This window comes from Tupaia chinensis, unplaced genomic scaffold, assembly GCF_000334495.1.
Source record: "Tupaia chinensis unplaced genomic scaffold, TupChi_1.0 Scaffold000141_1, whole genome shotgun sequence".
In the NCBI taxonomy this organism is placed as follows: Eukaryota; Metazoa; Chordata; class Mammalia; order Scandentia; family Tupaiidae; genus Tupaia; species Tupaia belangeri.
The window spans coordinates 1,184,797-1,199,283 of NW_006159611.1; the positions used below are offsets into that span (position 1 = coordinate 1,184,797).

Consider the following 14,487-nt stretch of genomic DNA (forward strand, 5'->3'; position numbering starts at 1 on the left):
CACCCACACACACACACACACACACACACACACACGTCTGGTGTGATTTTTTTTCAAGCCACCAAGTCCGGGACTTGAACTGTGTTTGGCCGTGTGAGAGTCCAGTACCTTAACCGCCATGCCATCTGTTGGATCTGACATGCCCCTTCTTAAGACACCTCTTTTATTTTTATCCTTTATTGTATAAAATTCTGATTTGTTTGAGATGGTAACAAGATTGATAACTGCATACAAAATAGGTAATGGTTCCAATACATTTTTTAAAAAATTATTTTATTTAACTTAATTTTATTTATTTATTTATTTTAGTTGGATGGGGTGGGGTTGGGAGGGGGAAGAAAGAGAAAGAGAAAGCCATTAGGTCTGGGGCTCGAACCGTGATCGGCCACGTGGGCATCCAGTACCCTTAACCACCATGTTACCTGCTAGCCCCATCCCAGTACGTGTTTTTATTCTCTGCTTTATGGGTTTAAGAGATTCATTTGAAACAGCAATTCTGTTTGAAACAGGATTTTTCATAGAGATGGTATATTACATATTAAAGATTAATTCTGCTAGTCCATTTTTAAAGAAACAATTGTTCCCTGGTTGAGTTTTCTTTCTTTCAACTTTGGCCAGATATAACAAGCAACTTTTCTGTTATTTTCTACTTCAACTTTAGCCTACTGTAGTTTATAGTTTAACAAAAGAAAGCAGGATATTGTTTGGTCTGCCGTTCTTTAATGAATCATTGGATTGGAAAATAACTCATTTTATCATCAGGCAGAGATAGGTTCCTCTATTTGCATGTAGATAGTGAAGATGAATAATTTATCGAATATTGTTTGTGCAGGTTATCGGAGTCTCAATGGGATAAAGTGAAGTCTTCTTGTGCGAGTGTGAGACTGTATGCTGTTGCATAGGCATTACTGAACGTGGGCATCTCTCGGAGAGCTGTTATGTTGTCATGCCAGTCCTACCTCTTCATTAACCAGACTGTTTTATTTCATTTCCATTAATTAATTAATTAGCTAAATTAATTAATAGCTTCATTTCTGTTTTTAAATAGACATGTATGCTCACCAGAGAGAGACAGAGAGAAGGACAATGAAAAAGCACACCTCCTGGGGGATGGTAGCACTGCAGTCCCTCCCCTTCCATTTCCTCTTTGGGGATTTTGGGCACACACACATGTGCCCAGCATGTTTTCCAGGTCACCAGATCTGGGACTCAAATTGTACATTTGGCCACATGGGATCCAGCCACCTTAACCATCATGCCGCTGGCTGGCCCTAACTGGGCTTCTGATTGAAGAGTTCGACTTCACTTGAAAATCTGCGGGATCCGTTGAGCCAGATGTCCGCCTCACGCAGCCATGTTTCTGTTAGAGTACGCTGTTTGGAATGGGTGAAGTGCTTCGTGCTTCTTAGTAAAGTGATTACTGCAAAAAGACTATCATTAATTTTTTTTTTTTAGTAGAGGTTTTTGCTATAGTGTGTGTGAGCTCGACAGAGAGAGACAGAGAGACAGAAGGTGAGAAATCACTCCCCAGGGTGGATGGCCATGCCACAGTCCCTTTTCCTCCATTCTTCTTGGGATTTTGGGCACGCTTGCACATGTGCCTGGCATGAGTTTTAAGCCTCCAGGTCTGGGACTCAAACCACGGTCGACTATGTGGGTGTCCAGCATTGTAACCATTACTCTGTCTGCTGGTCATGTCACTGATGTTTTCATTATTTCTAGGCATGTAATGCTGTACGGGAGATATTTTAGCCATTTATCTTTATGAAACGAGGTGCAATGAAAGTGTAAATAATTGCGAGGAATCTTAGATCTTTGCTAATTATGTATTTGAAGTTATTTTAAGTAATTTTTAAAAGTTGCATTTCATTTGTTTCTGGCATGATTGCATGAGAGGTCAGAAATCTTCTGACCACTATAGGCTGGACAAAGGGTCAGAGTCAACTGTGCTGGTACACTGGAAGCTGATTAAGAGCATTTCTACGAACTGAGAAGTGCTTATTAGTGAAAACAGCTGACATCTGATTTGGAACAGTGTAAGTCTGTGGTTACTCATTGGGGCTGCCCGTACTTTCCCCGCTGACTCTGTGGGCAAGGACTTCCAACCAGGGTGAGCGGGCTGTGAAACCGCTAGCTCCCTTGCTGCTCCCGTAATGGTTCTTTGATTTGGGGACCTGTCAAATTACAGTGGAGATTTTGATGGCGCAGGACAGGAGGATGTCCTTTGGGACAACGTTTAGCATCCCAACAAATGTGTTAATGGGAGTCCTGGAAGACAGTAGAGAAAAAGTGTAGGAAACACATGAAAATATTGGATGAAAACTTCACAAACTTGATGAAAGACATTACGTTATGGATCCAGAAAGTGAAATGGAGGCTGGCTAGCCAAGGAATTCTCAGGGGCCTTGGGGGACATGAGGAGGTTTAGAAGGCTCCAGCTGTTGGCATCCTTTATGCTGCCTAGAGGCTGTGCTCAAATGTAGCAGAAACTGGAGTGAGTCCAAGCCACCCACATCATCTCAGAGCTTGTGCCCGTAGCCAGGGGATGTCAGAGAGGGCCCAGGGTCAATAAAAGGTTGGGCAGACTGGAAAATGCCTGAACACTGGATGTCCTCACAGACTGAAGGTGCTTGAGCACGCGCGTGTCAGTGTGAAGGCTGCCCATACAGAACTCACCCCAGGAAGCCATGTTTCAGAAAATGGAAATAAAACAGGGATGGCAACGACCACTCATTGTGGAGAAACAGGTCTCATGAGTTCAGTTTATATGAGTTACTGTGCAAGATGACGTCACCCTTGGGAGGGGATTCTGAATTGAGAGCTGCGACAGTATATTACCTGGAATTTCTGGTATTTGACAGAATATTGTGCATTCCAAGAAACCAGGTGCCACCACAGTCAGGGGGAAAAGCAGTCTGTGCAGATTGGCCTTGAGTGATCACAAATGTTGGAAAAATAATTCAAAGAATTAAGTGAAACCATCTTATAAAATTGTAAGAAAAGGATTATGTTAGTGACGTCAGTAGAATAACAGGAAGATGAAAATTATATAAAAAGAGCCAGGAAATCTGGAGTTAAAAAGTGTAGTAACTGAACGAAACCACTAATGTGGCCCAATTGCAGGTTTTGATGTGGCAGAAGAAAAAAAATACCTGTTAATTTGTATGACATTGGGTTGTCAGAAGAATCATACCTTTTCTATGTTCTTCTATGCATAACTGTGTCATGACTTTTCCAACAATCCACTAGATGAAGAGAAATGACTCAGTCTGGAACAGAAGAGCAGTGAGCAGGGATTCGGATGGCTGATTTCAGATGTCAACGTGACTGGATTCAGGGATGCTCCAGTAGCTGGTGAAATGTTATTTATTAGTGCCTCTGTAGTCACTGAGGCCACCCTTCCGCTGCAGTGGTAGCCTTCAGTCCTGGACTGAGCATTACACGATCAGCCTTCTTGGTTCAGAGGACATTGAACTTAGACCAAACACGCTTCCAGCTTTCCTGGTTCTCCACCTTGCAGAGGACTTGTGGCACTCCTCAGCCTCATCAGGTGAACCAGTTCTCTCATCCATCTCTTTTCATTCCTCTCTGTGTCCTGTTGGTTCTCTCTCTCTGGAGAGCCCTAGCTAAAGCAACCTTGAAGACCTTTGGGACAACATTTAGCACCCCAACAAATGTGTTATGGGAGTCATAGAAGATGAGTAGAGAGAAGAAGAGCAACAAAAAGTTTGAAGAAAATTACTGGATGGAAACTTCACAAACTTGATGAAAACTATTACTTAATGGATCCAGAAAGCGAAATGAAGCCCATGCAGGATAATTACAGAGATGATACGTAGATCATAATCATACTACTGAAAGACAAAGATAAAATCTTGAAAGTACAGGAGAAATATGACCTGCGTGTAGGGGACCCGTAAGATGAGTATTGAACATCTTATCAGGAGTAATAAAGGTCAAGGATAATGGAATGTTATATAGAAAACTGTCAAGAAATAATCTATGTCCAGCAAAACCATTCTTCACAAATGTAGCAAAATGAAGACGTCCTCAGATAAACACAATGATAGAATTTGTTGCTGACTTGCTTTACAGGATATACTAAAAAGGCTTCAGGAAGAAAGGAAGTGGTACCAAATGTTAAGTAGAATTCCAAGGAGCAGCGGAAACTTTCACTATTAAAAAACATTCAGTAATATAAACCCATTCTAGCACAGTGATTTTGGCTTTGCACAACCATATATGTCGCTATTCATTACAGCAGTAGCACAGAAATGGAGAAAGAAGTGTGATGACACTGGGCAGTTGAATATACACGTTAAAAAGAAAATGAACTTATTAGGCCCTTACTGTGTACCAAAAGTAACAAAATGGACCCGGGACCTAAATATAAGAATTAAAACAATGAAATATCTAGAAAGAAATACAGACACGTTTGTGACACAAAAAGCATGAGCCGTAGAAGGAAAAAAAATTAAAGTGAACTTCATTAGATTAGAAAACATTTACTTTTTTATAAAATGATTTTTTTTTTTTAACCAGAGAGAGACAGAGAGAGAAAGCAAGAGAGCAAGTCTCTAGGTCCAGGGCTTGAACCGTAGTCGGCCATGTAGGAGTTCAGTGTCCTAATCACTACGTCACCTGCCAGTTCCGAGAAAACATTTACTTCTAAAAAAGACACCGTTATAAAAGTGAAAGTCTAAGCCACAGACCAAGAGAATTAGGTTTACAAACCATGTATCTGATAAAGATCTCAGAATCAGAATATACAAAGAATTCTTCAAACTCAATAAGACAAATACTCTAATTAAAATATTGGCAAAATGCTGGGATAGACATTAGTATTAGTTAAGACCGACAGGATATATGCCAAGAGATGTATTGGCAGCCCTGTGGCACAGTGATAAGCTCAAGAGAAAGTAGATCTCACATGGTGGCTGAAGTTCAAATCCCTGGCCCAGTCAGCCTGATAGATACATACTTGGCACATGTATGAGCTCCCAGGATCCAAGGGTGGGGGACAGTAAGAGAGAGATTGTTGCATGACCCAGTCTTGTAGAGACTCTCTCTCTTTCAACCCCCTTCCCTCAATCCCTCTTTCCTTTTATCCCTTTCTTAATAGAGTGTGCACATGTTCTATCATGAGTAAAGAAGGAGAAAAGAGGAGTTGGCTCATATAATTCTGGGTACCGAAAAAACAAGTTCCAAGATCTACATTTGGCAAGCTGAAGACCCAGAAAAGCTGATGTATAGTTTCAATCCAAATCCAAAGATCTGAGAACCAGGAGTGGCAGTGGTGTCGATTCCAATACACAAACTGGCGGACATGAGTCTAGAAGAGCTGGTGTCTTAGTTCGAGTACGAAGGCTGGAAAGGGCCAGTGTTCCCGTTAAGTCTTCAGGAGGAATACAGCCATTCAGCCTTTTTGGCCTGCTCAGACCTCTAACTGATGGGCTGATACTCAACTACAACAGAGAGGACCGTCTGCTTTACCCAGCTCATCAGTTAAAATGTTGCTCTCCTCCAGAAACTCCCTCATGGGCACACCCAGAATAATGTGGAGTCAAAACGTCTGGGCACCCTGTGGCACAGGCACGTTGACCCATAAAATGAACCATCACAACATGCTACTGAAGAAGAGATGTGTTTGGCTATCATCTCATGAAGAGGTGCTCAACCTCATTAGTCATTATGATAACACACTGCCAAACCACAGTGTGGGCCATCACATACCTGCCAGAATGGCTTTAAGCAGAAAGTGAGAAAATGAGCTGTTGGCAAGATATGGAGGCACTCCAAACCTGATCTGGTGCTGGTGGGAATGTAAAGTAGGACCAGCACTTTGGATGACAGTTGTTTATTAAAAAGCATAATCTTATCCCATGACTTAGCAATTTCACTTCAAATAATTTATTCAAGAGAAATGAAGACACATGTCCATACAAAGACTTGTATGCAGATGTTCATAGAAGCATTATTATAATAGCTACAAACTGGAGACAGTTCAGATATCCGTCATCTTATCAATGGTTATTTAAAAACGTACTCTGTTTGGTGTGGGATCAGAGACGGTCTATAAAGAAGTCGAGGGAGGGAACCAGCAGTTAGCGTAATGGCTATGTCGCTGGACTCCCACGTAGTCAACCGCGGTTCGCGTCCTGAACCCGGTAGCTTAAAACTCACGCCGGGCACGTGTGTGTGCGTGCCCAAGATCCCGAGAGGAGAATGGAGGAGAAGGGATTGCGGCGTGACCATCCCCCCTGGGGGGTGATTTCTCGCTTTCTGTCTCTCTGTCTCTCTCTCTCTCTGTCTGTCTGGCGAGCGCACGTGCCCTGTAGCGAAAACCTCTCAGAAAAAAAAAAAAAGAAAAGAAAAGTTGAGGGAGTGTTTCGGAGTGATGGGAATGTTCAGAAACTGGATTACTGTGATGATTACAGAATGACACGTCTGTTTAAAATCATTGCATTGTATTCTCATAATGGGTCAATTTGACAGGATATAGCCTGTCTCTTTTTTTTTAAGTGTTGCTGTAGAGTGTGTGTATGGGGCGGGGGCAGGGGAGTAGAGAGAAGAGAGGGGAAGTGAGAAATCACCCCGGGGTGGGGGACGATACACCACAGTCTTTTTTCTCCTCCATTCTCCTCTAGGGTTTTGGTGCGAGCGCACGTGCCCTGTAGCCAAAAACCTCTAAAAAAAAAAAAAAAGAAAAGAAAAGTTGAGGGAGTGTTTCGGAGTGATGGGAATGTTCAGAAACTGGATTACTGTGATGATTACAGAATGACACGTCTGTTTAAAATCATTGCATTGTATTCTCATAATGGGTCAATTTGACAGGATATAGCCTGTCTCTTTTTTTTTAAGTGTTGCTGTAGAGTGTGTGTATGGGGCGGGGGCAGGGGAGTAGAGAGAAGAGAGGGGAAGTGAGAAATCACCCCGGGGTGGGGGACGATACACCACAGTCTTTTTTCTCCTCCATTCTCCTCTAGGGTTTTGGGCATGCATGCACACATATCCAGTGTGTTTTTCAAGCTTCAGGTCTGGGAGTTGAACTTGGTAGTTGTTCATGTGGGATGCGGCTGCCTTCCCCACTTCTCTACCAAGTGGCCCCTAGACTGTGTCTTGGTACACTGGTAACACCATGTCTGTATGTAAAGCGGAAATGGCCAAGCCAGTGCGGTAAATGGTAATTGTTGAATCTGAAGGATGTGGGAATTCTTTGCACTTTTCTTCCATCTTTTCTACATCTTTGTTGTTATTTCAGAATTTCAAAATCACCATAGTTTTAGTACCTCTTTACAGTGGGCTGATCTCCTTTTGTAAAAATAAGTTCAGAAAGCTTTGTTTTGAAAAATCCAACCCAGAAGTGTCGCTTTACCTTGGGTGTCGGTTCTACACTTGCTGCATTTGCCGTTTGCTTGAACCAATGCAGTTGTTGCTGTTTCTTTCCCTCTAAAATACTGCGGCCGGCAGACCAAGCCCAGGCGAACCCTTCCCAGTGCGCCAGTGCGCACGCCATGCATGCACACATATCCAGTGTGTTTTTCAAGCTTCAGGTCTGGGAGTTGAACTTGGTAGTTGTTCATGTGGGATGCGGCTGCCTTCCCCACTTCTCTACCAAGTGGCCCCTAGACTGTGTCTTGGTACACTGGTAACACCATGTCTGTATGTAAAGCGGAAATGGCCAAGCCAGTGCGGTAAATGGTAATTGTTGAATCTGAAGGATGTGGGAATTCTTTGCACTTTTCTTCCATCTTTTCTACATCTTTGTTGTTATTTCAGAATTTCAAAATCACCATAGTTTTAGTACCTCTTTACAGTGGGCTGATCTCCTTTTGTAAAAATAAGTTCAGAAAGCTTTGTTTTGAAAAATCCAACCCAGAAGTGTCGCTTTACCTTGGGTGTCGGTTCTACACTTGCTGCATTTGCCGTTTGCTTGAACCAATGCAGTTGTTGCTGTTTCTTTCCCTCTAAAATACTGCGGCCGGCAGACCAAGCCCAGGCGAACCCTTCCCAGTGCGCCAGTGCGCACGCACACCCGGTCCGTGCTGAGAAGCTCCCAGACCTTGTGGACCTCTCTGTCTTCCTCATCCGTGCAGAACATTTCTGACTGTAGGCTGGGAACCTGCTTTTCCTCTGGACATTATTTCTTTGGTTCCAGTGATCGCAACCCTTCTGGGTTGAGTTACTTTCTTCTTCAGAGAGAAAGTTCAATAGCGTGTTTGTTGAAGTAACGTATTTGTCGAAAGCAGTAAACTGCAGCGAAGTTGTGACTCCTGCTAATGGATATTTATGTACTTGACTTGAAGGCCACTCTGTGAGGCTGCTGGGTCAGAAGAAGGACAACGGAAAGCGGTTGGGAGGAGCGCGATTGGATTTGCCGAAGATCAGGAAGAATCCGCTGATAGAAATCATTTCCGTCAACACCGGGTAAGCCTCTCTCACGCGCTCTTCACATACTCAGTATATTTCATGAATTCAGTTTTTTCCTCTGCACATGTGACATAGAAAAGTAGTAGGACATTTTCTTGGGAAGGAGAATGCTCTAAGTACGTAATATACTTCCTTCTAAAACGTTTCCTGGATATAAATCACACTTGCATTTGGGTTTTGTATCTTTGGTTAATATTATTCTTCGCACATGTGGAAGAATACATGTGGATTTCATTTTTCAACTATGTCCTTAGTTAAAATGTTTGAAGACAGTATTGTACTCTAAATAATAGTTAACACCCCATTGTAGTCGAAGGTCTCTTTCAGTAGGATTATGGTAAGTGTTCCCCATGATATTAACCTGCTTCGATTACTCTCTGAAACGTGCATTTTAAAGTGTTACTCTATGTGCTTTAAGTTTTTAAGAAATGTCATGACTGAATATTAAGTATTCTTAATTTCCATACCTTGCTGTAAAGTCTTTCCTCACTATAACTCTCAGTATACTCATTCATACTTGGTTTTGTTTACATTTGTGGAATTTTGGCACTTTAAAATTGTGACTTCATCTGAAGATGATTTTGACACCAGTTTGTAATACAGGCTGGTGTGGGAAGGTGGAGAATGTGGGGAGACTGCTTAGGAGGCTATAGTGACCCAGGCTGGAAAGGCGGGCTCCTAAGTGGTGGCTGGGGAGTGGAAAGCCAAGGGGTAGGCCGAGTTTGTAAAGATGGTGGAACTGTGGCCTTTGCATACTCCAGTGGAAGTGTTTGTAACCCTGGGTTTAGAAATTCTGCAGAAAGTTTGGAGATAGGAATTCAAGGTCAAAATGAGGCTATGGTGGGAGGGATGAGAGTGCTTGAGGGCCCTGAAGGTGGCTGGTCACGGCCTCTACATAGGAAACGGGAGGAACCAGAGGAGTAGATGCTGTCAGAGAAGGTGTTAAGAATATGGAGTGTCAGATACTATCAATGTTTCAGACACTGAAAAAGAATACTAGTAGGATAGGTGAGCTCTTCTAGGAGAATGCAGATGAGAAGCCAGGTTAGAATCAGGAAGATTTGCTACAGGAAATTACTCTTTAGAGGAATTGAATCAAGTAAGGGAGGTGGTCTTTAGAGAACAGAGAGATTTTCCTGACTTGACTTGTGTAGAAGCAGACCAGTAGGATTGGAAATACATTGACAGGAGAAGCTACTTAAATGGGATCATGAACATAGGTAAGCCTTGGGAAAGAAGGAGGGCACCTTTGTGCTTTCTTAGAGATTGGAGTTAAAAGCAAGAGAAAGTATAAGCCTTTTGTTCATTTTCCTGAGGATTTCTACAAATTTAAAGTAGAGAAAACAGTCTAGTTCCTTCACGTTATCAGGCAAAGTGGAGGGTGGAGCGTTGTGGTATGTTCCAGTTAATACAGCCACGGTCTCCCTTGGGCGACACTGACTGCAGGCTGGGCCTTCTCCCTCGGGGTACTGTGACCTTCCAGATCGGTCAGGTTCGTTCTCTCCTTCCAGTCCTTGCCCTCCCTCTCCCCACCTCTTCCTTCCTTCCTCTGGTGGTGACGTCACTGTTCTCACATCCTATGTGTGTTCTGTAAACTGGAGGCTGTACATAAACACGTGACATTCTAATGAGATATTTATCCAGGAATAATGGAGTTTCTAAGGTAGAGATGATACGTGAGCATGGATGCCAGAGCGTCTGCTTCTTCTCGTTAAATTCACAGGGCGGGGCAGTAGTTAGGAAGCACAAGTGCACCGGGCACGTGTGGGTTTCTGTGCAGACTTCAAACCCAAAGTGCCAACCCAGCACGTGGTCAGTTGACTAGAGGAGGCCTCTGCGTAACCCGAAGAAGTGGACTGAGGTTCAAAGGCCCAGTTTTGCTCAGGGGCTTGTTTGTGTGATCGCATTGTTAATTGTTTTTCTTTTCTTTCTCTCCCTTCCTCCCTCTCTTCCTTTTAAAGCTTATTTATTGGGTTGTTGGAAAAGTCATGACACATCTTTGCATAGAAAAATACAACCAAGTACTTCTTGTCTGTGAGAGAGAATACCCCTCATGCTGGGACCGCCCCGCCCCGGCCCCCCGCTTTCCCAGCCGGTGGCCACATGTGTGTGTCGAGCAGGGAGCCCTGTGGGCCAGCTTCCATCGAGCAGTGCATAACTGCTGGGCCCCCGAGCTGGCCCTTACTGTTCCTGGCAGTGAGACTGGGGTGCAGAGAGAGCGGACAGCGTAACGCAGGGGCAGAAAGTGGAGACTCGGGAATTGGGGCCTAAAGAAAACCCGTGTGTCACTCTGCCCTGACACTATTAAAGTCATTATCTCGATAATCCCTCGGCAGTTTCCATCTTCCAAAGGCAGGCATTGGTGCCGCTTAGCAGTTCGGGTGTAAGTTATATCATTTTTTAAGATTCTCCTATCAGATTATTTCTAGTTTGAAGGTTTTAAATCCTTCTCTGGGCGAAACAGTGCTTGGAAAATACAGTCTGGCCCTGTAATACTTTGCTGGTACTTTCTCTCTTAAAACTCGTCATTCTTGTTACTTGCCATAAGTCTGACATGTGCTCTATAGCAAAAAATCTCTCTCTCTCTCAAAAAAAAGCATATTCATCTTACAGAAATGAAGCTGGTTTTAGAGCAATACTGATTACTACTAGTTACATGTCGTTAGCTTTCTGGTTCTGATGATTGAAGCGCAAAGGAGTCATTAGATGATCCACAGTACAGTGAAACGCAAGTGCTATGTGCTCGCCCACCACCAGGTGAGGTGGCAGGTACCATGGTACACAGGAAGACGAGCACCCGCCAGGGGATTGGGCAGCCAGTGTGGACTGACACAGTCCCCACACAGCTACGGACATGGCTCTCACGCGAGGGAGACTTGGGGCTCCTTCGGTCCTGTATTTGGGGGAATGCTTTTTTATTTTTATTTATTTATTTTATTTTGTATATTATTTTTTTTTGTAAGAGAGAGTTTTGCTATGGGGCATGTGCGCTCACCAGAGACAGAAAGAGACAGGGGGGACAGAAAGCACAAAATCACCCCACAGGAGAAATGGCCATGTCACAATCCCTTCTCTTGGGATCTTGGGTATGCACACACATGCACCCAGTGTGAGTTTTAAGCAGCCGGGTCTGGGACTCAAACTGTGGTTGACTGCATGGGAGTCCAGCGATATAACCTTTACGCTATCTGCTGGTGCCTGTTTTTTTTTTTTTTTTAAACTAATTAATTAATTTTTTACATTCAGTCACTGTATCATTACAGCACACCAAGTGCATTTTCCTTTGTGAACTCAGCTGTATATTGGTTCAGGTAAAGGTACTGCCTCACATGTTATCATCAACAGACCATTTCCTGTTTGTGTGTCCCTTAAATGCTTTGTGTCTTCCTTCTCAGAGGAAGGCTTTTAGGCCACTGCATGACGTTTTTTCCAGAGGTGAGGGTATTACGGTGACTCCTGTAGGTCCTCAGCTGTCCTCATCCTGCCCTGCCTACCTGAGCAGTGGCTGGAGCACAGTGCAGGGGCTTCTCCCTGTTCTCCGTCTCCAACACGACCTCTGCCATCCTCAGCCCGCCCATGGAAAGTTCTGGCTTCAGAGGCCATCTTTGTTAGTCTTAAATGGAGAATTACATTCTGGAGAAGACTACTTTTGTAATATTTACTTAGGGATATCCTTTAAAGAAAAACTGGGGTGGGGGGGCTAGCAGATATCGTAGCAGTTAGGTCAGTGGAATCTCACATGGCCGATCATGGTTCTAGTCCTGGACCTGGTGGCCTGAAAATCAGGCCGGGCGCATGCGTGTGTGTGCCCAAGATCCCGAGAGAGGAAGGCGTTGCGGCATGGCCATCCATGCAGGGGGTGATTTCTCACCTTCTCTCTTACCATCTCTCTCTCTGGTGAGTGCACATGTCCTTAGGTAAAAACCTTGTTTTAAAAAACAAAATGCTGTGAATGAAGTCAAAAGATCCCCTGTTACAGGTTTGAGTATATGAAGTATTGCACTTGTAGTTTTACTAGGGTGAATACTTTTTTTTTTCTTAAGAGAGATTTTTGCTGTTGGACGCAGAGAGACAGAAAGCAAGAAATCGCTCCTCAGAGGGGATGGCCACACCACAATCCCTTCTCCTCTATTTTCCTCTTGGGACTTTGGGCACACATGCACACATGCCCGGTGTGAGTTTTAAGCTGCTGGGTCTGGGACTCAAACCACTGTCGACTGTGTGGGAGTCTAGCGATGTAACCTTTATGATAGCCACTGGTCTCAGGATGAATTTTTTTAATCTTTAGAGACCACTTATCATTCTTCTGAAAGGACTACACATCTTAGTGTATTTAATACCGATCTCCCAAGTCCTTCTCTTTTATCTGAGTGTGTCGTCGTCAAGAGCCAAAGGTACTCGTGTTTTTAGTTCATGCTAGGCTGTTCAGTTACCCGTGTTATATACCACGCCCTATTGACAGTCTGCTCCCTCGAGGGCAGGTCCTTTGTCCATTGTCCTATTCTTAGAGACAGCTTTCGGAGATCACACCTCTGTCCAAGATTTCAACATAATGGTTTCCGGACATTAAATGCTGATGGTTGCAAGTTAAACAAAGCTATTTTTTGAGAGATTTATTTATTTATTTTTTTGCCGTAGAGCATGTGAGCTTGCAGGAGAGAGAGAGAGACAGAGAGAAAACAAGAATTCACCCCCTCCAGGGGCGATGGCCAAGCCGTAATCCCTTCTTCGTTATCTTCTCTGGATTTTGGATCTGCACACACGTGTGCCTGGTGTGAGTTTCAAGCTACTGGATCCAGGACTCGGACCGCAGTCGGCCATGTGGGAGTCCAGTATCTTAGCCACTACCCTACCTGCTTGCCCCAACCAAAGCCAATTTTGTCATAATCCATTTTTAGGGATGTTTGGTTGTCATTTTCTTTTGTCCATTATTTCTGTGAGATAGTGGTACTTGCCAGGGAAGGTTAGTTACTCCCCTGAAACCCAGCTGCCAGGTTGCAATGAAAGCGTGTCTCACCAGCGTCTGCAGTCTACATTAATGAAGCCGGCCCAGCTTCCCGTTCTTGTCCGCCTGGCCAAGCCCTTATTCGGTCCCCTTCAGGCAGTGGCGTCACACTTTGCACAAAGGTTTGCTCGAGCCAGCTGCGATGGGCACATGTGTGTGTGCGCCCACGATCCCAAGAGGAGAAGGGATTGTGGCATGGCCATCCCCGGGGGATGTAGGTCACACAGCCTCAAGCAGCTGGAATCTTCCACCCGTGTCTCGAGGGCAGGTGAGGGAGGGACCGTGCCAGGATCACACCCTTAAGGGTTTAAGACAGTGCTGGCCAAAGCATGTTCTGTGGAGTAGAATAGAAATCAAGAACAAACATTTATAGCAGAAACTTTCATGGCAGTTAAGCATTGCCGCCATGCCTGTTCCATAGATATTGGTTTCAAGACGATGGGAATAATTCTAGTCTAGAACTGTAGAGAGGTAGGCGGTTTGGTCTAGGCCACTGTATTGCAGGATTCGTACCTTGTTTTGGAAAATATTTGAGCGGATACACTCAACTCGAGTGCCCCTAATTTCGCTAATGCGATCCTATTTCTACTATTCGTTAATCACTTGTGGTTAGTAGTTAGCCACTACTTTAAAAAATGAAAACTTACTTCGGTCATTTGTTACGCTTATTAGCAAAGCCTCTGGCATTGACCAGAGATGAAAGATAGCTGTAATTATATAATAATCTCCTCTGGACAGTGACCTTTCTGATTAAAAACTAGCTACCAGAGTGACTGCTCTGAGAGTTACAGCTTAAATCAGTTTACACAATTTCTATCAAGCTCTCACATTGAATTTTTTCAAAAGGAAATTTATAGGTGTCCTACCTAGGCCTTGTGAAGCGAACCTCTAGATGACATAATGTTCATTTGACATGTTCCTAAGATCAATACAGAGTTGTTTTCCTGTTCTTCTGCGAGCTTCCCGAGGTCGAGAACCGAGCCCACTAGTCATGAGCCTGGAGTAGGACCGCAGCGTGTTCTGGAGAAAGCCATGAGGTCTCTGGTCTGTGG

The 14,487-nt window shown here is 43.9% G+C and overlaps 1 protein-coding gene across 4 annotated transcripts in view; it reads left to right on the forward strand.

The window, feature by feature from the left end:
• Positions 1-14,487, forward strand: part of CDKAL1 (CDKAL1 threonylcarbamoyladenosine tRNA methylthiotransferase) — a 492,813-nt gene that overhangs the window by 166,004 nt on the left and 312,322 nt on the right. For all 4 annotated transcript variants that reach the window (XM_006145110.2, XM_027770551.1, XM_027770552.1 and 1 more), the window contains one exon: positions 8,307-8,427. In XM_006145110.2, coding sequence (XP_006145172.1) covers positions 8,307-8,427 — 121 coding nt within the window. The remainder of the gene's footprint in view (positions 1-8,306; positions 8,428-14,487) is intronic.